At 42.3% G+C, this 25,301-nt stretch overlaps 1 protein-coding gene across 1 annotated transcript; it reads left to right on the plus strand.

Annotated features, from left to right (window-relative positions):
* The first annotated feature begins 2,992 nt into the window (after positions 1–2,992).
* LOC135513556 (leucine-rich repeat-containing protein 75B-like) lies at positions 2,993–24,819 on the plus strand. Its single transcript, XM_064936442.1, has 4 exons — positions 2,993–3,588; positions 14,942–15,070; positions 17,374–17,489; positions 22,378–24,819. Exons 1-4 carry the CDS (start codon positions 3,307–3,309, stop codon positions 22,955–22,957), a joined length of 1,107 nt encoding a protein of 368 aa, XP_064792514.1. The 5' UTR covers positions 2,993–3,306; the 3' UTR covers positions 22,958–24,819.
* The last annotated feature ends 482 nt before the right edge of the window (positions 24,820–25,301 follow it).

Here is a 25,301-nt window from a genome sequence, read left to right on the forward strand (position 1 = left end):
TCTTACAGTTAGACAGGAGCCTTACAGAGACTGTGTCTTCCTGTTTTAATTGATTATATAGTGAGAAGTAGTAGGCTTTTTTAGCATGCAGTTAGTCTTAGTGCTGTGTCTGCCTGATGAAACACTGTCAAAGGAACCTGCGAAGCGCCATGGGCATTGTATCTTAATGTCATCACTATCCTCCCAATGCAGAGGTCCCCCATGGAGCATGCTGTGGGTTTTCAATCATATACATGTGACTCAAATCTAAACTGTCAGAGGCTGTCCCTTGAGTTCCCTGCATGTGTCACTTAATGTTTTCTGTGAGTTGCAAAATGGTACGGAGGAGATGGTTTCTATTTGACAAGCTCCATTAAACTTTCAACTCAAGCATAATAAAATAAAAGAAAAACTACTGGTAGATAATAGTGGTATCCTACTACCTGGAATTGAGGTTGAGTGAGCAGGGAGCAGAGCTGACCATAAGAGTCTAAAAATGTAAATGTGTGAATTCCTTGTGATTGTACGTTTGTCTAATGATGATACACTTTATTTCAAGTGAATATTTACTTTCACCCTTGAAAAATGATAATATTCCTCTCCCCTCAATGTTTTGTGATCCTGGCCTGAATTTACCATGTGTATGACCTCTCCTATAGAGGACACACATTTTCATCTTGAAATGATCTCACAGCCCTGTGACAAACACTGTGACAGCCAACCCCAGTCTCCCTTACATTGGAAGCATAAAATTTAGAGTAAGATACAAGAAATTGAACAAATACCCTGAGTATACAAACCATTAAGAACACCTTCCTAGTATTGAGTTAACCCCCTCATGCCCCAGACTCAATTCATCAAGGCATGGATTCGACAAGGTTTTGAAAGCATTCTATATGGATGCTGGCCCATGTTGTGTCAAGTTGCCTGGATGTCCTTTGGGTGGTGAAACGTTCTTGATACTCATACGAAACTGTTGAGTGTGAATAACCTAGCAGCGTTGCAATTCTTGACACAAACTGGTGTGCCCTGCACCTACTACCATACCCCATTAAAAGGCATTTTAATATTTTGTCTTCCCCATTCACCCTCTGAATAGCACACATACACAATCCATGTCTCAATTGTCTCAAGGCTGAAAATCATTCTTTAACCTGTCTCCTCCCCTTCATCGACACATATTGAAGTGGATTTAACAAGTGGCATCAATAAGGGATCATAGCTATCACCTGGATTCGCCTGGTCAGTCTATGTCATGGTATGCAATCTCAACGTATACCAAACAAAATCCATTGATTTCAAAGTTTAACATCTCAAATGACGGTTTCTGATATTGGTTAAACTTTGAAATATATTTTAAAGTGAAAAATCTGAGTCTCATAGTAATTCCATTTCTGAGGAATTGCCTTTGGGCTACACAGAAAACATGGCAACCACATCAATGTACTCTTCACCATAAAGTACATTGTGTTATAGAATAACAATTTTTTATATTAAGAGTTTGTCTTATCAACCATTTGGCAACCCTTACATAATAGATGTAACCCTGATATCTGATATTTGGCCTATACTTTAGAACTAAGCGCTATTCAGAAGGGAACAAAAATACACTGTAATGAGTTACTGAACACTGTAATGAGTTACTGAACACTGTAATGAGTTACTGAACACTGTAATGAGTTACTGAACACTGTAATGAGTTACTGGACACTGTAATGAGTTACTGAACACTGTAATGAGTTACTGAACACTGTAATGAGTTACTGAACACTGTAATAAGTTACTGAACACTGTAATGAGTTACTGAACACTGTAATGAGTTACTCAGTGACATTTAGTCTCGTCCTATGGTGTCCAGCAGCATTACTGATTCACAGCATAAAAAGCTCCTTACTTTTAGCCTTAACCACATGTTCTGTCTCTGTAATTGACTGGTAATCAACACAGCCTAATCAGCATGTGTAATCATTTTTATAACCACACTAAATTGACATAACTAGCTTTGGCACACACAACAGCATGTTGCCTCAATCAAATGACGTGTTCAGTGTTCAGTAATGTTGATTTGGCCAGACATACCATATTTTGCCAGACAAACACTGGAGACATATGAAGTCGTTGGATAGGACTTGACGGGAATTGGGGAAGTCATGTCATTCTAGACAGAACAGATGGTTCAAACCCCGTAACGAGTTAACAAGCTGTTAACAAATAGTGAACAACCAAGGTTTTTGAGACAAAAATATTTTTCACATTGCATTTTAAACTTGTAAAGTTCCTTGTAATCCTTTATTAGATGTATAATATGCTCTTTGAAGGAGTCCAGAAGTGATTATAATTGAATCACACAATAGCCTATTTCACAACGAATTACACAGTATTTCATCCTTGGCACTATTCCAATTCCCCCCCAAAATGATCTCAATATCAAACAATGATATCCTGATCATTTTGATAGTATAAATCACACAGCTTAGAGTTGATGATGAACTTACTTCCATAGATTGCTCAAATGCACAGCATGTGCTCCCTTGTGGATTTAACAGCAGCTCACCCATAGATATCGGGTTCTAAATAGTAGGATTCTATTTCTATGCGCTTACCATTGTCTATTATTGCTGCATACTGTTCTGAACCCCTGATGGCCCCTGTGACTAGGGAATGAATGTAAGGCAATAAAGCACTGTGGCCTCAACCCAAACTGGTCTCACTGATCATTTTTTATAACAAACAACCCTCATGCCATCCATTTGATTGCTGCAAAAGGTTTAATGCAAGTACAGTGCAATGTCACAGTAGCCTAAATAAAGGTGGTAGAGTTTATTCACAACTGGTGTGTCTTAATAAAGGCTGTGCACTCAGTGGCCATACTATGCACCTTCCGAAATTGAAGTCATGAGAAGGGCGTGTCGTAACTTCGTAGGGCGCGCAATGGCACACGAAGGCTGTGATTGGTTATGCGCGCCATGAGCCTGGTGTCTGCCGTGCAACACTGCACAAACCTAAACAACAGCGTAAAGGCACGAGCATCCACCGAGCATACTGGCACACGTAGACCCTCAGAGATCATCAAATTAACAGAGCATTCGTCTGTCCTCGTAAATGTGTCACGGGCGCAATAGACAGTTGTTGAATATCCGGTAACAGGTAAAGCAGGAATATTGTGCTGTGTTGCTGTCAGTATTGGATGTTGTCTTCTGACAACAATAATAGGCGATAGGCTACAGATAACATATGGGCTATTGAACTGGGGTATATTTCTGGGTTTAGACAGTATTATGGTTGCATTGTGCAATTGTAAAATACTGTCGATATAAACACTTAAATATGGGTTCTAGATTAAGTAGACAGAGTAGTCTGGACAATGAGAATTTTACGAAAAGGCGTTGCAAGCCTCTTAACAGCACAGGAGAAGGCGACAGAGGTAGAATTCAAGGCGGCGACTTTCTGTTTACGATGATGCTGAAATCAGATAAACTGCCGGGGATGCTGAGGCGGTCAAATCATAGTCCCTACGTGAGGCGAGTGGCATGGATCCGAGAGATACAAAAGCTGCTCCGTGATCGCAGGATAGATCAGGCAACCGACGTGCTTAAACTATTGAGGAAGGTAAGGACAAACTATCTACATTGGAATTATTGCGTATGAATCGATCAAAATTGCGCACAGTAGGCCTACATCGCGCAAATGTGCATCGATCTGCTTTCATGGCAAATGCCTGTCATCACTGCGCTGCTTGTCACCATGTGTATTGTCTGTCCCATTCCAACAATTTTTATTAGAATTTTTCGAACATATATATAAACCTTGCATCATATGCAGCATGGGTAATTTAGACTGTCGTGGATAAGTCCCAATATTTCATGCAGGAGCTCCTCAACATTATTGAACCCACATTTGAAGTAGTCTACTCACCCATACAGTGGCCACAGGTGCTTCTACTTATTGACTTGTTTTTGAAGGAGGTGTTTGTAAACTATTAGGCCCACTACTCTCACTGTCATCCCTGGCATCTGGTCATTTCAATGGCACCACAGGTGCTGCTGCTATTTCAAATAAACCTTGAACAATATCACAATTACTATTCACAATATGATAGACAACATATTGCACAGATTTGTCTGAGTGCATGCACTTTTCAGAGTTTCTAATAATACCAGAAGCAGGATTCTGGACCAGCTTGTGGGATAGAGTGATTCTGCTATTTATTCTCATAAATAGGGAATTATATGTGCAACAGCAGTGGTGTTAAACATGGGACTACTACTAAGTGTCTGTCGAATTAATGCTGATTTCTTTCATGAATAAAGTGTTCCTATTTCATTACATTACCTTATGCCATTCCACCCATAATGATGTAATGATAATATAATGTGTTTAGTATTGACATTTGTTGGAAAACCTGCATTTGATTTGGTCAATTTAATTGTGACCTATGTCATGTCGACTGTGTTTTGTCCATAAATGGCTTAAAATAAGGTTCATTTGCCACTACAATATCTTGTGTTGGGTTGAAACGAAGCACAAATGGCAATTCTCAGTTATTATTTGGATGTCTCCACAGCCCAGATCAATACCCCCACCACTGTCCACCTAACTCACGGTACAGTCTCTTCTACTGACAGGTCACCGATGACTACTCTTCTGCTCCTATTGTCTTATGGGACTGTGGGTGTGAGTGCTGCCCCCCTTCCTCCCTGTCATCCCACCCCTTTATCCCCTGGTATGGACAGGGCAGGATCTCACCTCCACTCTCTGCTGTCTAATGTACCCATTAGAGCTACACATTCACCCTCTCTTCCCCTAATGTCTTCCTCCCTACTGCCAGCCCATTCTCTGTAATGGACCTCGGTTGTTACAGCAGGAGAGTGAGCAGCTGACAGTTCCAGACATACAGAAATCGGCCCATTTCATATTGGTTAATTAAAGTTTTGCCTCAGTATTTTTGAAGATATACAGGGGAAATGTGTTACGTAGATTCACACAGGTAAAGTACAGCATTGACATAATGTTGTATAGATTTAATCGAGCCATCCTATTGGTAATGATTGCTACCTGTGTTGTGGAAGCTCTTCTGAAATGATCGTTTACCAAGCTACCAATTTAAGTTAAGCTACACTAAAGCTACCCTTATGAAAAATATAATAAACTGAAATATCACAGTTACATAAGTATTCAGACCCTTTACTCAGTACTTTGTTGATGCACCTTTGGCAGTGATTACAGCCTTGAGTTCTCTTGGGTATAACGTTACAAGCTTGGCACACATGTATTTGGGGAGTTTCTCCCATTCTTTTCTGCAGATCCTCTCAAGCTCTGTCAGGTTGGTTGAGGAGCGTCGCTACACAGTTATTTTCAGGTCTCTCCAGAGATGTTTGATCAGGTTGAAGTCCGGGCTCTGGCTGGGCCACTGAAGGACATTCAGAGACTTGTCCCGAAGCCACTTCTGCGTTGTCTTGGCTGTGTGCTTAGGGTCATTGTCCTGTTGGAAGGTGAACCTTCGCCCCAGTCTAAAGTCCGGAGCGCTCTGGAGCAGGACTCTGTACTTTGCTCCGTTCATCTTTCCCTTGATCTTGACTACTCTTCCAGTCCCTGCCTCTGAAAAACATCCCCACAGCATGATGCTGCCACCACCACACTTCACCGTAGGGATGGTGCCAGGTTTCCTACAGATGCGACGCTTGGCAATCAGGCCAAAGAGTTCAATCTTGGTTTCATCAGACCAGAGAATCTTGTTTCTCATGGTCTGAGAGTCTTTATGTGCCTTCACTCCAAGTGGGCTGTCATGTGCCTTTTGCTGAGGAGTGGCTTCCGTCTGGCCACTCTACCATAAAGGTCTGAGTGGTGGCGTGCTGCAGAGATGGTTGTCCATCTGGAAGGTTCTCCCATCTCCACAGAGGAACTCTGGAGCTCTGCCAGAGTGACCATCAGGTTCTTGGTCACCTCCCTGACCAAGACCCTTCTCCCCCAATTGCTCAGTTTGGCCTGGCGGCCAGCTCTAGGAAGAGCCTTGGTGGTTCCAAACTTCTTCCATTTAAGAATGGTGGAGGCTTCTGTGTTCCTGGGGACCTTCAATGCTGCAGAAATGTTTTGGTACCCTTCCCCAGATCTTTGCCTCGACACAATCCTGTCTTGGAGCTCTATGGACAATTTCTTTGACCTCATGGCTTGGTTTTTGCTCTGACATGCACTGTCAACTGTGGGACCTTATATAGACAGGTGTGTGTGCCTTTCCAAATCCTCAGGATATGCGGTTTCCAGTTTGCACAAGGTCTAGTGCACAGTAATTCCTTGAGAGCCGTCGTGGTATCGGCTTGAGGTGGAATATGCACGACTGTGACGATGACTGAAGATAACAATGCAGTTGGCATTTGATTTTGAGGTATTCTAGGTCAGGTGCACAATAGGATTTGAGTTCCTGTATGTTACCACAATAGCACCATGAGTAATTAATCATGAAACATACAGTACACCTCCACCTTTATTCTTTCTGGAGAGTTCTTTATTCCTATCTGCACAATGTACTGAGAATCCAGCTGGCTGTATGGACGGGGACAGTATATCTGGAGAGAGCCATGATTCCGTGGAGCAGAGTATGTTACAGTCCCTGATGTCTCTCTGGAACGAGATCCTTGCCCTGAGCTTGTCTGCGTTTTTGTCCAGGGACTGAGCATTAGTGAGTAATATACTCAGAAGCGGTGGATGGTGTGCACGCCTCCTGAGTCTGACAAAAAGTCCACTTCGAATACCTCTTCTCCACCGGTAGTGTCTTGAAGCAGCCTCTAGGATAAGTTCAATCGCCTTGAGTGGTACAAACAAAGGATCTAATTCAGGAAAGTCGTATTACTGCCACTCTGATATCCACAAGGTATTTCTGGCTGTATGTAATAACACAATAATATGCTAATAATGTGAGAAATAACACACAAAAAATACAAAATACTGCAAAGTTGCTTAGGTGCTAGAAACAGAGTGGCCATCTATCGATGCCAACCTGTTCTCTACATACAAATTACTTGTATTTACATATAACAATAGCGAAAGGAATATTCTATAAGTGAAATAAATATTTGTTCTGACTTATATTTGGTAGAAAATGCACAAATATCCCTGCAAATGAAAAACGGTCTGGTATCCACTAAAGCCAACTGAAAGTTCAATAAAATGTCCATGTAGATCTAATTAAATTTAGCGAGATTCTAAATTCAAATCTAACAGGCTTTTATACAACCACCCCAGAATTAGTGTAACTAATTTGAATTTAGTAAAAGCCTCCGTCTTCCTTTCTACGAAGGTAGGTCTGCATTGTCTAACACAGCAGGAAGCTCCACCAAACGGGCAACAAGACGCAGGTAGGTTCATTACTTGACCTTGACCTCCACAGTCCGAATCCTTCCATCTGCACCTGGGATCGTCTTCACTCTCCGTATGATGGGCAACGAGGCACCATTATCATGGCCACTTGTCCAACCTTCAAGTCTGGTGTGCCCTTCCACCACTTCTGCCTCTGCTGAAGACTTGGCAAATAGTTCCACATGAAGTGGGTCCAAAGTAGTCAGCCAGGACCTTACTATGCTTCCAATGGCGTTGTCCAAGAAGGTCTTTGTCTGCATATACAGCATGTGGGAGTGAAGCATCATGTCGCCCCATCAAGAGCAGATAGGGCGTGACTGGATCGGGGTCTGCACCACCTGCTGAAACATAGCCAAGGGGCTTGGAGCCTAGAATTCCTTCCACCTCCTTAAGGATCGTTAGGAGGACATCTTCATGTTGATTTACACAAAGAGCATTCTGCACAGACCTTATCTCCCTCTCCCATGCGCGGGTTGAACCAAAAACTGATCATCAAATCAAATTTTATGGTGGTGTGATCATAACAATGTAAGGAACTCAAGTCCTTTTGTTTACCTGACCTAGAATTCCTTACAATCAATCTACCAATAGAATTCTCTTCGATTACAATCACAGTCGTTTACACCCCCCAAGCAGACACCTTGATGGCCCTGAAAGAACTTCATTGGACTCTTTTTAAACTGGAAACCACATATCCTGAGGCTGCATTTATTGTAGCTGGGGATTTTAACAAGGCTAATCAGAAAACAAGGCTCCCTAAAATTTATCAGCATATCGAATGCGCGACCTGGGCTGGGAAAATTCTGGATCATTGTTACTCTAACTGCCGCGATGCATACAAAGCCATCCCTCGCCCTCCTTTTGTCAAATCTGACCATGACGCCATTTTGTTGCTCCCAGCCTATAAACAGAAACTAAAACAGGAAATGTCCGTATTCAGGTCTGTTCAACGCTAGTCCGACCAATCGGATCCCACGCTTCAAGATCACTTCGATCACGTGGACTGGGATATGTTCCGGATAGCATCGAACAACAACATTGATGTATACGCTGATTCGGTGAGCGAGTTTATTAGCAAGTGCATCGGTGATGTTGTACCCATGGTGACAATTAAAACCTTCCCCACCAGAAACCCTGGATTGATGGCAGCATACGCGCAAAACTGAAACCGCGAACCCCTTTTAATCAGGGCAAGGCGACCGGAACATGACTGAATACAGTCAGTGTAGCTATTCCCTCCGCAAGGCAATCAAACAAGCTAAGCGTCAGTATAGAGACAAAGTAGCGTCGCAATTCAACGGCTCAGACATGAGAGGTATGTGGCAGGTTCTACAGTCAATCACAAACTACAAAAAGAAAACCAGCCCAGTCGCGGACCTGCATGTCTTGCTCCCAGACAAACTAAACAACTTCTTTGCTTGCTTTGAGGACAATACAGTGCCACTGACATGGCCCGCTACCAAAACCTGAGGGATCTCCTTCACCGCAGCCAACGTGAGTAAAACATTTAAACGTGTTAACCCTCGCAGGGCTGCCGGCCCTGGCGGCATCCCTAGCCGTGTCCACAGAGCATGCTCAGACCAGCTTGTCTGGTGTGTTTACGGACATATTCAATCAATCCCTATCCCAGTCTGCTGTTCCCACATGCTTCAAGATGGCCACCATTGTTCCTGTTCCCAAGAAAGCTAAAGTAACTGAGCTAAATGACTAGGTCTGCACAACGCATCACCGGTAGCACTCACTTCCGTCATCATGAAATGCTTTGAGAGACTAGTCAAGGATCAAATCACCTCCACCCTGCCTGACACCCTAGACCCACTCCAATTTGCTTATCGCCCCAATAGGTCCACAGACGACGCAATCACACTGCACACTGCACACTGCCCTAACCCATTTGGACAAGAGGAATACCTATGTAAGAATGCTGTTCATCGACTACAGATCAGCATTTAACACCATAATACCCTCCAAACTTGTCATCAAGCTCGAGAACCTGGGTCTCGACCCCGCCCTGTGCAACTGGGTCCTGGACTTTCTGACGGGCCGCCCCCAGGTGGTGAGGGTTGGAAACAACATTTCCCCCTGCTGATCCTCAACACTGGGGCCCCACAAGCGTGCATTCTCAGCTTTCTCCTGTACTCTCTGTTCACCCATGACTGCATGGCCATGCATGCCCCCAACTCAATCATCAATTTTGCAGATGACACTACAGTGGTAGGCTTGATTACCAACAACAACGAGACGGCCTTCATAGAGGAGGTGAGGGCCCTTGGAGTGTGTTGTCAGGAAAATACCCTCACACTCATCGTCCACAAAACAAAGGAGATGATAGTGGACTTCAGGAAACAGCAGAGGGAGCACCCCCCCCCCCCCCATCCACATCGACTGGACAGTAGTGAAGAAGGTGGAAAGTTTTAAGTTCCTCGGCATACACATCAAGGACAAACTGAAATGGTCCACCCACACAGACATCGTGGTGAAGAAGGCGCAACACCGCCTCTTCAACCTCAGGAGGCTGAAGAAATGTGGCTTGTCACCAAAAGCACTCATAAACTTTTACAGGTACACAATCAAGAGCATCCTGTCGGGCTGTATCACCGCCTGGTACGGCAACCACTCCACCCACAACCATAAGGCTCTCCAGAGGGGAGCGAGGTCTGCACAACGCATCACCGGTGGCAAACCACCTGCCGTCCAGGACACCTACACCACCCGATGTCACAGGAAGGCCAAAAAGATCATCAAGGACAACAACCACCCAAGCCACTGGCTGTTCTCCGCACTATCATCCAGAAGGCGAGGTCAGTACAGGTGCATCAAAGCTGGAACCTAGAGACTGAAATACAGCTTCTATCTCAAGGCCATTAGACTGTTAAACAGCCATCACTAACATTGAGTGGCTGTTGCCAACATACTGACTTAAATCTCTAGCCACTTTAATAATTAAAAATTATATGTAATAAATGAATCACCAGTCACCTTAAACAATGCCACTTTATATAATGTTTACATATCCTACATTACTCATCTCATACGTATATACTGTGCTCTATACCATCTACTGCATCTTGCCTATGCCGTTCGGCCATTGCTCATATATATATTTATATGTACATATTCTTATTAATTCCTTTACACTTGTGTGTAAAAGGTAGTTTTTGTAAAATTGTTAGATTACTTGTTAGATATTACTGCATGATTGGAACTAGAAGCACAAGCATTTCGCTGCACTCGCATTAACATCATCTGCAAACCATGTGTATGTGACCAATAAAATTTGATTTGAAATTTGATTTGATTTGGTTTATTTGCTTGACAATCTCAGGCTGAAATATTTCATGAGCGCCACAGTCCTAGGTGTGCGAATACTTGTAAGTGTAAATTAAATATGTCTGTATTTCAGTTTCAATCAATGTGCAAATATGTCTTTACTGAACAAAAATATAAACAAAACATGTAAAGTGTTTCCCCATGTTTCATGAGCTGAAATAAAAGATCCCAGAAATATTCCACATGCACAAAAAGTTATTTTCTCTACAATTTTGGCCGCAAATTGGTTTACATCCCTGTCAGTGAGTATTTCTCCTTTGTCGAGATAATCCATCCACCTGACAGGTGTGGCATATCAAGAAGCTGACAACAATCGCACTGAGCTAAAGGGTAGAGACGCCGCTTTCAAGGTGCAGGACTCTAGCCCGGAAGCTTACAAGAAATCCTGCTATGACCTGCGACGAACCATCAAACAGGCAAAGCATCAATACAGGGCTAAGATTGAATCATACTACACCGTCTCCGACGCTCATCTTATGTGGCAGGGCCTGCAAACTATTACAGACTACAAAGGGAAGCACAGCCGCGAGTTGCCCAATGACACAAGCTTACCAGATGAGCTAAATCCCTTCTATGCTTGCTTCGAGGCAAGTAACACTGAGGCATGCATGAGAGCATCAGCTGTTACGGACGACTGTGTGATCACGCTCTCCATAGTCAACATGAGTAAGACCTTTGAACAGGTTAACATACACAAGGCTGCAGGGCCAGACGGATTACCAGGACTTGTGCTCCGGGCATGTGCTGACCAACTGGCAGGTGTATTCACTGACATTTTCAACATGTCCCTAATTGAGTCTGTAATACCAACATGTTTCAAGCATACCACCATAGTCCCTTTGCCCAAGAACACAAAGGGGTGCGTGCTCAAGGGTGCGTGCTCAGTCCCCTCCTGTACTCCCTGTTCACCCACGACTGCATGTCCAGGCACGACTCCAACACCATCATTAAGTTTGCAGACGACACAACAGTGTAGGCCTGATCAACGACAACGATGAGACAGCCTATAGGGAGGAGGTCAGAGACCTAGCCGGGTGGTGCCAGAATAACAACCTATTCCTCAACGTGACTAAGGAGATGATTATGAACTAGAAGAAAAGGAGTACCAAGCACACCCCCATTCTCATTGATGGGGCTCTAGTGGAGCCGGTCGAGAGCTAAATATTCCTTGGTGTCCACATCAATAACCAACTAGAATAGTCCAAACACACCAAGACAGTTGTGAGGAGGGCACGACAAAGCCTATTCCCCCTCAGGAAACTAAACAGATTTGGCATGGGTCCTGAGATCCTCAAAAGGTTCTACAGCTGTGACATCGAGAGCATCCTGACTGATTGCATCACTGCCTGGTACAGCAATTGCTCTGCCTCTAACCGCAAGGCACTACAGAGTGTAGTGCGTATGGCCAAGTACATCACTGCGGCTAAGCTGTCTGCCATCCAGGACCTCTACACTGGGCGGTGTCAGAGGAAGGCACTAAAAATTGTCAAAGACCCCAGCCACCCAGTCATAGACTGTTCTCTCTACTACCGCATGGCAAGCGGTATCGAAGTGCCAAGTCTAGGACCAAAAAGCTTCTCAACAGTTTTTACCCCCAAGCCATAAGACTCCTGAACAGGTAATCTAATGGCTACCCAGACTATTTGCATTGTGTGCCCCCCCCCAACCCCTCTTTATACGCTACTGCTGCACTCTGTTTATCAAATGTGCATAGTCACTTTAACTATACATTCATGTACATACTACCTCAATTGGGCCAACCAACCAGTGCTCCCGCACGTTGGCTAACCAGGCTATCTGCATTGTGTCCCCACCCACCACCCACCAACCCCTCTTTTACGCTACTGCTACTCTCTGTTCATCATATATGCATAGTCACTTTAACCATATCTACATGGACATACTACCTCAATCAGCCTGACTAACCGGTGTCTGTATGTAGCCTCGCTACTTTTATAGCCTCGCTACTGTATACAGCCTCGCTACTGTATAAAGCCTGTCTTTTTACTGTTGTTTTATTTCTTTACTTACCTATTGTTCACCTAATACCTTTTTTTGCACTAACGGTTAGAGCCTGTAAGTAAGCATTTCACTGTAAAGTCTACACCTGTTGTATTCGGCGCACGTGACAAATAAACTTTGATTTGAAGTTAGTTCCAGTACCACCAAGCTGCTGCAAAATGTAGTTAAATTACTAGTTGAACTACAAGTAGTTCACTGATTGCTACACAACATGCTTAGTCATGGTTAGTATCACGCTAAGACACAGGAATGCAAGATGTCTTGAAAATTCTCAAGTATAATCCATTCTGTCAAATTTGGATTTGGCTCAATTTATTCACTATCTATGCATCATGTTTCTAGGGACGGATCATTATTTCAAAGCAGGATATCAGCTGAAAATGAGTCATTTCTATAAGAATACCAGCAGTATGATAACATGACTATTAATGCGCTATAACAGTACATCTGAGAGTCCTGTTTGTTAGCTCAATCGTAAGCTCCTCTCTCTTTCGGAGGTTTTCCGATCTGTAGTTAATTACACTGAAGACTTGACAGAGGAGATTGTAGAATCTCTTTAATCAAGGCAAGGAGATAACCCAGAGTGCCAAAGCTGCATGACAGCCACATCACAGGGGACCCTCTTTTAAATTAGCTCTGGTTTAATTGAATAAGACTCACGTTATCAGCATTCAGGCTATTGCAAATCAGCACGTGTCTCAATTATTTAGATTTGTAACTCAAATGAAAGAGGTGATCCATCATCCACTGTAAAGTTAGTAGACATGCTATGGTTAGGTGAGAGTTACTGTAACAACTGAAGAATGAAAATGTACCTGTATAGGCAACTGAGTTCATAATGTTGCGTCTGCAGTAAGGTAGTAAAGTCTATTCTTCACCTTATCTCATTAAAAAGGACTCCTCGTTGCTTCAGGTGTGGTGCGGTTACATCCGTATTGATCCTGTTTCAATGCCTGCCTCTGAGATGATCAGATGTGGGCCACAAACACAAACAATGGAAAGAAAGGAAGTATTTTTAGATCTTCGCTCTTGAAAAAAAGAGAAGGAACTTCCCACCCATGTGTTGTCTTGTTTGTATAAACTGGTGGTCAGTAATGGGTGGCTGCTAGCCTCCCACCCAAACTGTCCATTGCAATCAATACTTTTTGTTGTGTGTCTCTCTCTCTCTCTCTGTGTGTGTGTGCGTGCGTGTGTGTGTGTGTGTGTGTGTGTGTGTGTGTGTGTGTGTGTGTGTGTGTGTGTGTGTGTGTGTGTGTGTGTGTGTGTGTGTGTGTGTGTGTGTGTGTGTGTGCGTGTGCGTGCGTGTGCGTGTGTGTGTGTTCCCATGCCTCATGTCTTTCATTTCTCAGCTCTCTCTATGTGCACGTCCAATCTCTACCCCTCACATACACAGCCTAATTAGGCCTTTGTAGAGGACTCAGAAACAGCTATTCTATGCAGCCTGTGAAAATCTTTCATTTTCAGTTCCCTATTTTCTCTCCTTACCTACTTCTGCATTTGCGGCTTAAAAGGTGTATGCAAATAATTTATTTCAGTTGGCTCTGATCTGTAGCTTGTTACAGACATCATTCTCACCTTAAAAACATTCTCTCTACCCGTCATGTACTGTAGCAACTCTTTTGTGTCTGTCTGCCCTCACAAATGTGTCTGCGCCATTCATAGATTAGTTGTTTTTAGTCTAATGTTGAGAATGTATTGCGCAATGGCAGACCTAAACAAAATGCTGCATTAAACATCAAAAGAGGAACCAAATGCTCATCCATCATATCATGTTTATTGAACTATCATATACTGCAGGATTCATCAGAAGGACACCATAGTACTAAAGTTAAGAGATGCAGACTGTGCAATGCTGTGGCATGCTAAAGCTCTCTGAAACTTTAAATCACAGAGGTGTAGGTGAATATCCTAAAAGTAATGCTTCTGCCTGGTGCAAGGCACATTAAGCACATTACGGTATTCAGGAATAGCTCTTTTTAAATACAGTTTTCTATCTATGTCTCATCTACAGTAGCATTACATTATTATTGATGGAACTTCTCAACAACCTCTTTATACCATATACATCCAGCTAGTTCTGCACTTCAAACACATTTGTCGATTTCATCATCATTTCATAATATATCATCATCATCATGTGTCTGTGATAATGCTGCTCTTTGTACACAATTCATTGTTTTCATAAAATACAAAGAGTAAAAAATTTGGCCTTAATGGCACTTTGAGTAATACTGCCTCTTCTTGTCTGATTTTGCAGGATCTGGGCTTGGAAGGAACATCCCTAAATGACATCTTATATAAGAACGCTGCTTTTCTCAACCTGGTGGATCCCATCTCCCATGAGCTGCTGCTAAGCCTGGCTCGCGAGATGCAGTGTCCCAAGAAGGTAAGGTCTCCAAAACCCTTATCTCAAGGTGTATTGTCTGCTTAACTTGGAATCAAACTTCCAGAAATCAAGATGTCGACAGAATAAGTATCATCATGAATAGAAATATGCTGTTCCAATACAATCACTAATGAGGAAAGTCTTCCACATTTACCATGCAAATGGTTTGGCTTTATAATAATTTACCAAATTTAACTAATTACCAGAAAATATATGGCAATCTATGGAAACTTGTAATTTATCCTTGGATAACTCATACATAGTATTAATTTTTATATCTGTGTCCATATTGTCCATGCGTTTCTAGTAGATCGACCATATGGTTCAAGAGAAAGTATATTATAATAATATATGCCATTCGCTTTTATCCAAAAGTGACTTACAGTCATGCGTTTATACAAAAATAGTTAATTAGTGACAAAAGCATCTAATCAACAATGGCATAATGTTTTGTTGTTGACTTTTTCAGAACTGCCACCAGTTTGATGCCAAATCATTGATAAACAAATACATATTGACATTGCAAAATAAAAGTGTGGAGAAAAAATATATGAAGGATTCATGCTGAAACCCTCATATTAAACAACAATGGTATTCACTAAGTTGGTGGTTTATATTTAGGATAATGTTTTACAGCTTTGTAATTATATAATTGTTTTATTTAAATAATTGTATTTGTGATAAGACCACATAGAGGGTTCAGAGATAATTACAGACACCTGTCATAATCTGAAGTACCCAAAAAGGCCACTAATGTAATTTTATAAAATTCCAAATAAATTTTGAAAGTTACCGAAATTCTGGTAGTTTACTGGTATACTTTGAAAGTTTCCAGTAATATACCCTACCTTTGCAACCCTAATGCTATAATAATGTCAGTGTATTATTTCCAGGAAAGAAGACTAATAGGCGGCCAGTACATTGCAATAAACATTAGTGAACTATTAACAATTCTTATATGTATTATTTTTTCTATATATTTACTGTTAATAGTTCACGAAAGTTTATTACAACGTACTGGCCGCCTACTTATCTTCTTTTTTGGATTATCTGCCATTTAGAGGCCTGCCTTCCCACTGCCTTCTTCTCACCAGTGTCACGCCTTGACCTTAGTTTTCGCTATTATTTTGGTTAGGTCAGGATGTGACGAGAGTGGGTATGCTTGTTTTGTCTTGTCTAGGGGTTTTGTATATCTAGGGGTTTTGTAAGTCTAGGTAATTGTATGTCTATGGTGGCCTGAATTGGTTCCCATTCAGAGGCAGCTGTTTATCATTGTCTCTGATTGGGGATCCTATTTAGGTTGCCATTATCCCTTTTGGTTTTGTGGGTTCTTGTCTATGTGTAGTTGTTTGTCAGCACTCGTTTATATAGTGGCACTTTTGTTTAGTGTTCTTTCTTTAATAAAAGAAGTATGTACACTTACCACGCTGCGCCTTTCCTCCATACAACGAACGTGACAACCAGTGTATTATTACCATACTATCACGTTTAGGTAAGACCCAGATGCAGACGTAACAAGAGTTTATTACAACCACATGGGCAGGCAAACGACAGGTCAAGACAGGCAGGGGTCAATAATCCAGAAAGTGTGTAAAGGGTCCAGAACAGCAGGCAGTCTCAGGGTCAGGGCAGGCAGAACAGTGAAAACCGGGAAGGACTAGAAAACAGGAGCAAGAAACAGGCAAGAGCATGGAAACAAACGCTGGTAGGTTTTACGAACAAAACGAACTGGCAACAGACAAACAGAGAACACAGGTATAAATACACAGGGGATAATGGGAAAGATTGGCAATACCTGGAGGGGGTTTGATAGAATCACAAAGACAAGTGAAACCGATCGGGGTGTGACACATACAGAGGAGCTGAATGTTTTTTCCATAGAAAGATTGATAAAACAATTACATGATAATTTTTCAATTTTGCGACAGTTACACATTGAGTTGAAATGGGATGTGGATGCTAAAAGTTACAGACTACATAAAGTTGATTAATGTGCACTGTCCCTGTAAAAATAAAATAAACTCAATAAACAGACAACGGATAGAAATAACAAGAAAAAGTGTTCACTAGATTTTGTATTTAATCTGGCCTCTTTATTTCCTCACCATGACTCCTGTTTTCCACACTGTTGCACACCAGCTCTGATTATATTTACAATGTACCTCAAAAGTTGAGCTGTTATATAACGTGTTGTATTTTGCTTATACGTGGTCTCAAAAAGTAACAACCATATTTAGAACTAAGCAAAATCTGGTATTATTTTGTTGTTACACTTTTTTATCTTTGAGCCTTTCTTCCCCCAGAAAGACGCTGACACCATCAAGTCATCAGATAAGATCTGCAGACAGCTGATCTATCACCTGACACCTCATTCTAAGTGGCTCAGACAGAGCATGTCCAGGCGGAAGTCCCAGGCCTGGTAAGCTCCTCCATCTAGCCATCAGTCTTTCACACATAAAACTCTCTAAACTGCCCAAATGCTAACACCGCCATCTAAAATGGTGCCAATGCCACAGCCAGACTTATGACAAGCACCCTAAGTGGGTTTTGAGTGGGTTTGTCTGACATTCAATAGGGCTGGGACAGAGCAGCCTCTGGGCTGGCCAGGCAGGTCAGGACCACAGAGGCAACCAGAAGTGTCAATCATTCCTCTGTGTGGTGCCGCTGTCACCACAGCAATGGTTTGTGCAATGGCATCAGTCCTCTTTGACTCAGAACAGGCCACTCTCCATACAGACAGTAGCCTGCCTACAAACGTGGCCAGTTTGGTTGGGATGAAATAGAGGGGTTGTATAGAAATAAGATTCATTGGCTCCTTAGATGAAAACACATTATTTGTACCGGCCAGTTTTGTAATCATTGATGTGCAAATCATGAAAATGGAAATCGCTTGCAAATGAAAATTGACAGGTTATTCTGTTTCTGAGTCTTTAGTAATTATGTTGATGAAAAATAAGCATGATATGTTTATGCATGTTCCCATATTGAACTTGTAGTTGAAGTGGTTATCTGACACAGTCTGAGGCAGGCAGCAGGACAAGCATTAGTCATCACCTCCCATCGCTTTTAGGTTCAGCTCTAAGGAAACTACACTCATCCGTATTCAACACTTAATGGCACTTTGTAAAGGGTTCCTGTATTCAGAGTTAATTGAGTTGTAGCAAAACATAAAATAAAGGATTTCTGGTTCTGGGCAAATATTCTTGAACTCAGATATTATCACTGGAGCTCATTTAACCATCACAAATCTAATGCTATGCAATGCACACGATTATACCACACTGCTAAACTAATGCATAATAACCACCGACTATGAAGTTTCATTACAATAAATTTGCTGCTATAGATATTTCATGGCATATTCTATTTTTTATGTATTTATTCTCACCCGGCTAATTTGCAAATTCCTCTTCATAGGTTTAGACATACTCTTTATTTGTATACTACTGTATATGAGATTAATGAGAATACAGTATCTCAGGACCATCATCATTTGTATTTTCTTATTGAACCTTTATTTGACTAGGCAAGTCAGTTAAGAACAAATTCTTATTTACAATGACGGCCTACCCCGGCCAAACCCGGACGACACTGGGCCAATTGTGCACCGCCCTATGGGACTCCAAATCACGGCCGGTTGTGATACAGCCTGGAATCGAACCAGGGTGTCAGTAGTGACACCTCTAGCACTGAGATGCAGTGCCTTAGACTGCTTTGCCGCTCGGCAGCTCAATCCACAGGGAACCTGTACACACAGGAGTCAGCTAAGGATGATGACAGTTGGTAACCTGGCATGGCCACTTCCTCTCTGTCTGTCTGTCACATGTTGAAATGTCACACCTGCAGCCAGCCAGCAGGAGTGCAGCAGACACCTGGGGTGAGGAAGGGGAAATAAGGGGCGGTAACCTGGCTATTCAGTCTGACTCGACTTGACATTCTGCTCCTGTCCCTCTGCTCTGGGTTTTACTGTGGTTGTGAAGGGAAAAGATGAATGACATGTTTACTGTTTAAAGAGCAATGCTTTAAACATGAATGACTTTGCAAAAACAAAATGATATGAGCTGTGCAGTAGCTCAGGGGAGATATGGGTAGAAAATGGACTCCTTGAAGAAATTATTCTCAACTATAGTGCATAGCAGTATTACTTTTTCATGGCCATCTGCCTCTGTAGGGGCTCTTCATTTTGACAGTCACTATGTTTAGCAGTTTTACCCTGCCTAGGTAATTAAAAACAATATTTTTTGTCTTCATTCTGCATAATTTATGACTGAATCTTGGTATCCACTTATATTTGTTCCAATTACATTTATAAACGCTCAAGTAGCCTAGTTTCAATGATTTCAGATTCCTGGAAATGTCAGACCCAGATTGGGACACAATGAGCCTTCTAATTTACAGTGACCCTCAGACCCTTGTAAGACATTCCTCTGGATTTAATGACCACAACATAAATTCCTCTGGATTTAATGACTACAATATAAATTAATTGAAAGGGCCGTAAAGGAGTGCAGGGCTCAATTAATATCCTGTTTCTACACTCTTAGAAAAAAAGGTGCTATCTAGAACCTAAAAGCGTTCTTCGGCTGTCCCCATAGGAGAACCCTTTGAAGAACCCTTTTTGGTTCCAGTTAGAACCCTATTGGGTTCCATGTAGAACCAGTTCCCCAGAGGGTTCTACATGGTACCCAAAAGTGTTCTGCCTGGAACCAAAGAGGGTTCTATCTGGAACTAAAAAGGGTTCTTCTTTTTCTAAGAGTGTAGAGAGAGAGGGGGACATTGTGAGAGAGAGGGAGAGAGTGTAGACACAACAAAATCATGAGAAAACAAAAATATAATTATTGACACATTGGAAAGAATTAACAAAAAAACAGCGCAAACTAGAATGCTATTTGGCCCTAAACAGAGAGTACACAGTGGCAGAACACCTGACCCCTGTGACTGACCCAAACTTAAGGAAAGTTTTGACTATGTACAGACTCAGTGAGCATAGCCTTACTATTGAGAGAGGCCGCCGTAGGCAGACCTGGCTTTCAGGAGAAGACAGGCTATGTGCTCACTGCCCACAAAATGAGATGGAAACGGAGCTGCACTTCCTAACCTCCTGCCCAATATATGACAATATTAGAGACACATATTTGCCTCGGGATACACAGACCCACAAATAATTAAAATACAAATCCAGTTTTGATAAACTCCCATATCTGTTGGGTGAAATACCCCAGTGTGCCATCACAGCAACAATATTTGTGACCTGTTGCCACAAGAAAAGGGCAACCAGTGAAAAACAAACACCATTGTAAATACAAGCCAAATGTATGTTTATTTATTTTGTATTTGAACTATTAGCACATCATTACAACACTGTATATAGACATACGACATTTGAAATGTCTTTATTCTTTTGGAACTTTTGTGAGTGTAATGTTTACTGCTCATGCTTAAAAAAAAGAGAGAGAGAGAGATAGGCTCTTTATTCAAGGAGCGGAGTTGTTTCTTTTCTTGCTTCCAGAGCACCGTAATTATGTGTCTGAGGAGCAGGGAATGGGCAGGCATAACCCCATTCACATATTCAGCCATTCTACTTTTTTATGTGCTCCTGAGAAGATGAGATTTTGGCCAAATTAAAAGCAGTGAGAGGATTAATATACAGATTTAGGATCTTAATTTGAGCCAATAATCCTGCAGCAACAGCAAATGTGAATTATTATGTGGATTATAATGAATGGACATTTTTTTGTAAGGGCTGATGCATTTTTCAATAGTGCAAATCAAGTCTGACATTTTAAAGTGGAAATTACTAACTTTAGAAGCCTTTTTAAACCTTGAATACACTACAAGTTTGCATTTCCTGCTGTGCAGGACAATTCTCAGCAACAAAAGAGTGATCAAATTAAGATCCTACATCTGTAAAGGGAACAAAATGAATGAGGGGTGGAGGGGAGGGGGAGAGCAGGCTCCAGAGACAGGACTTATTAAACTCACATTAGAGAGTCATATTTTCACCATTGTGTCACAGCACTGCTGTAACACTTACATGTGAGGTGAGCCTTTGGAAATGACATTTCTATGGCTGATTTCTATTCCTGTCAGGTCCAGAAGCATTACTCAGAGGACAGAAAGGATGGATGTCTGGGGGACGCTGTAATTCAAACCCATACTACATCAGAGACTCAGGGCTCTTCTGTCAGCTCTAGTGGAACATAGTATTACCAAACAGGCTGGAGAATGGGGATTGGTTAAGCACTGAAGTCCTCAAACAGTATGGAATAGTTGCCATGTGGAAAAGTTGTTATAGGTTGGTATGCAGATGATATACAAATGTAATGTGTATTTATGAAGCAGAACAGTGCAGTAGATCAGTGGTTGTTGCCCTTGTCTCTCTTCCTCATTGCTCAGAATGAGTCACTGATATGATATGCCAACTCCTGGAAGTCAGCAATAAAGCAACATCAAAGTGCAATACCTTGAATATAAATCCAGCCATGGATTCCAACATCACACAAATGTCATCTTTCAAAAGGCAGGAGGATTTGCCTCTGATACTCTCATGCTGTGAGGCTATACACTGAGACAGATATCCAGCCGTAAGAATACATTTTGTCACATGGAAAATGTGTTTCATTTCAGTCTCATATCAAATGGAACCCACAACTGCCATTTACAGAAAAGTAGTTAAATCCACTGAAGCAACACAACTTATGCAATCAAATACATTTTCTATGCCAGCAACTTTAGTTGATTCAAATTTATGCCATTTTTGTCTGTCTAGACATGTTTTGTTTCATCATTGAAACAGGATTGCAATTTCATGGTTTGACTTTTGAACTAAGCCAATAAATGTTTTTATTTAACCTTTATTTTGAGTCATGTTGAGACCAAGTTCTCTTTTATAAATGAGCTCTGTAATGTTTTGTGTCATAATCAGATGGTAAATGTTTTTGGCTATTGGTAATAAGGAACGCAATGCTTTTCACTCTCTGAATGAGGAGGTTGGGTGTTTCGTATGTTTTGGCCCTTCACAGTGTACACTGCTAAATCCTCATGCTGGAGACTATGTCAGCCTTCCACTCCAAGCGTGCCCAACCCCCTTCCTTTATACAACACAGGAAACACAATATGGCATGAATGCCATGTTCCCAAGTCACACATATAGATGATACAATTGAGACCAACATTTCCGCACTCAGCCCCTCTATATCCCTCATTCCTGTTCCTTAAGTTCTGAGATATCTTAACTGAGCTAGTGTACTTTCATATCCAAGAATGTCTCAACATTTTTTCAATGTATTTTTGTTATCCCTTTACAGTCTCAAGACAACCCTGCAGAGAAAGGTATCTACTGACAGAGTCGACTTGTCTGGTATCCCTCTCTCCAGTCGAGACGTACGCCACGTGGCCTTCTACCTCCAGAACAGTGGGGATGCAGTGGTGGCTGTAGACATCAGTTTCACAGAGCTCCTGGATGAGAACCTCCGTATCCTGCTACCCCACCTGGGGTCTCTGCCCAAACTCAACACCCTGGCCCTCAATGGCAACCGGCTGACCCTGGCCATAGTCAAAGACCTGACTGAGATCCTAAAGGACCCCAAGAAGTTCTCCAGCTTGGTTTGGATCGACTTGAGCAACAACTTGGACATTTTCACCATGCCCCAGCCTCTGTTAGTGGCCCTACGACGCCGCTGCAGCCTGAAGAGCAGCCTGCCCACCATCTACGAGTACACAGAGGGCCAACCCTACTGCTACCACATGGAAACCTCCATCGAGGAGCCCAGCCACTACGAGGAGGAGGCAGAGGAAGAGGAGGAAGATGAAGATGAGCTGGAGCCTTGGGGTATTGGGGGTGGAAAGGTTTCGAAGGACTTCACCCTACACTACTGTGAGAGGTGATGCGGTGACCTCCCCCTGGCTCGGCCCTGCTGTATTTGAAAGGCCTTCCCACAGCTCCCAGTTCCTACCTTTCCCCTGTTGCCCCTCACACCATGAGCCCAGTCACCCATTGTGGCACGAGGGATGTTCAGCGCCACACATTCAGAGACCCTTGTCCCAACACAGCCACCAAATAATCTCTCACCATCTATGAGTTAACCCACACAAGACCACCGCAGTACCTGACGATTATATTAGTGACTTACTGTGTTGGCGGATGGTGCTCCTGGGAACGAGGTGTGGTTTCATTGGAGGGGGGCTGAACGAATTTAGGAAAAGGTGCTCTCTCTCTCGCTCTCTTAAAGTTGCAGCTGTGGAGCAAATCCCAAGGACTTCAGATCAGACGGCTTGACGGAGGAGCGGCATAACGCTGGTGGTTTAATGAGCTGCTGTTGGTTTGGAAGCAGCAGGTCCCAACCGGGTTCTCTACCAGGACTGTCACCGAGACTATCCCTGGCAGGCAGGGCCTAGCTCCACATTGTGTGTTCTCTGTTAATCTCTCAACAAAGGCTGTGAAACAAGTTCAACAGACTATACAGCCGACGACCAGTCACGTGACGCCAGCAAAACTGCTAAGTCAAGACTTTTTGCTTTTTCCCCCCCTTTCGAAATGCCCACTTGTGAATACCTACGTAGATGTAAATGATGACACAAAACATGTCTCTGTTCTATTTCCACAGGCTATTTTAGTGCACTGCAGATGAACAAAGGCATCTTATAAGACAACAGGTAGGACTCAACGATAGACAGATTTTTTTCACGGATTGTTTGCGGTGTCCAAAACCCTGATATTCACGGCTCCATTTAGCAATTTGAGTCATTATCATAGCCACTACATTTCGGGATACATGTGGGATCAATGACAGTACAGCCAACCCCCAAGAGTGAACCCATTCATCTCTTTGTAGTAAGGGTACCCAACATGTAAACACATACTGACCACCCTTTATACCAATATGTCATTATTAACATTTATATGTGCTTACTTGTTTGTTTTAAGGGAGGAACATGACTGTTACATTTCCGTTGTAGGCTATATTGCCAGGGCTGATAATCAGTATGGTGTAGTGCTGAATAGAGGTGGTCTTTAAAATAACACATGCTAGTCAAGTTGGGTTTACCAACTGCAGCTGCGCTCTGTGCTGCATTGCACTTAAAGAATTGTAAGAAATGTATTGACTTCAGGTCCATTTCAAACTCATTGATGCGTTAAACTGTTTATTCCAAGTCATCTAATCATTTCTCGCAATAATATTTGGGAAGCTTAGCCACACTGAAACCATAGTATACATAAGGGTCATTCAGCAAACTGATATTAATGAAGTCAATGTATTGAATAACAATAATTGAATAACAAAGTAATATAGTTGTATCATCTGATTGAATATGTGTGAGGGTGTTTAATGTGTGTTTGCTGTTGTGTATTGTCTGATTACTGTCGTAACGGTTTGTATTATTGCTTTGATGTTGTGTCCTTTGTCGAACCATGCAATTACCGTAATTATTCTAATTGTGAAAAGGAGCACACTAACCTACTCTGCTAGAACAATTAGGGGACACACAAGATGAAGGTATTAATAAAGTAATGGCTTACCAGTACTGTCATATTCACTGAAATGTAGCACAGGAAAGTGCTTTGTGTGTAAGGTATGTGTGTGTTTAAAAAAATACAAGATCAAAGGTGTTGTCCTGGGAGGGAACTATGACAGGAAAATATTTTTCTCACGTGGTATATATGTTAGCGTCGTGTGTCATTGTTATACTATTTGTCAACTGGGTCGTTGTATGTACATGTATATCTCGTGCCATATCTTGAATGAAATTTCACTGCCAATAAAAACGGTGAATCTAAGCAACTGTTTGGAGGATGAAGTTTATCAGAAAGTATCAGCATCAGGGTCACAAGAGCCTTAATCATTTCTATGTTAAAGTTATTATTGAGTGTGGGAGCTGGTGAGCATGTGAGAATTAATTTATTACCTATGAGGAGCTAATTGTTTGTCTCTATGAGTTGTTTTGACCTGCTCGTTTCAAGTTACATTTGTATTTTTCTCCCCAATTTCAATTTTTTGTCTCATCGCTGCAACGGGCTCGGGAGGGGAAGGTCAAGTCATGCGTCCTCCGAAACATGACTGGCCAAACCGCACTTCTCAACAGCCGCACATGTGTCGGAGTAAACACTGTTCAACTGAGGGTCAGCCTGCAGGCACCCGGCCCACCACAAGAACGCGATGAGCCAAGTAAAGTTCCCCCTGGCCAAACCCTCCCCTAACCCGGAAGACACTGAGCCAATTGTGCGCCGCCC

The sequence above is a fragment of the Oncorhynchus masou genome, chromosome 25, assembly GCF_036934945.1.
Source record: "Oncorhynchus masou masou isolate Uvic2021 chromosome 25, UVic_Omas_1.1, whole genome shotgun sequence".
NCBI classification, from domain to species: domain Eukaryota; kingdom Metazoa; phylum Chordata; class Actinopteri; order Salmoniformes; family Salmonidae; genus Oncorhynchus; species Oncorhynchus masou.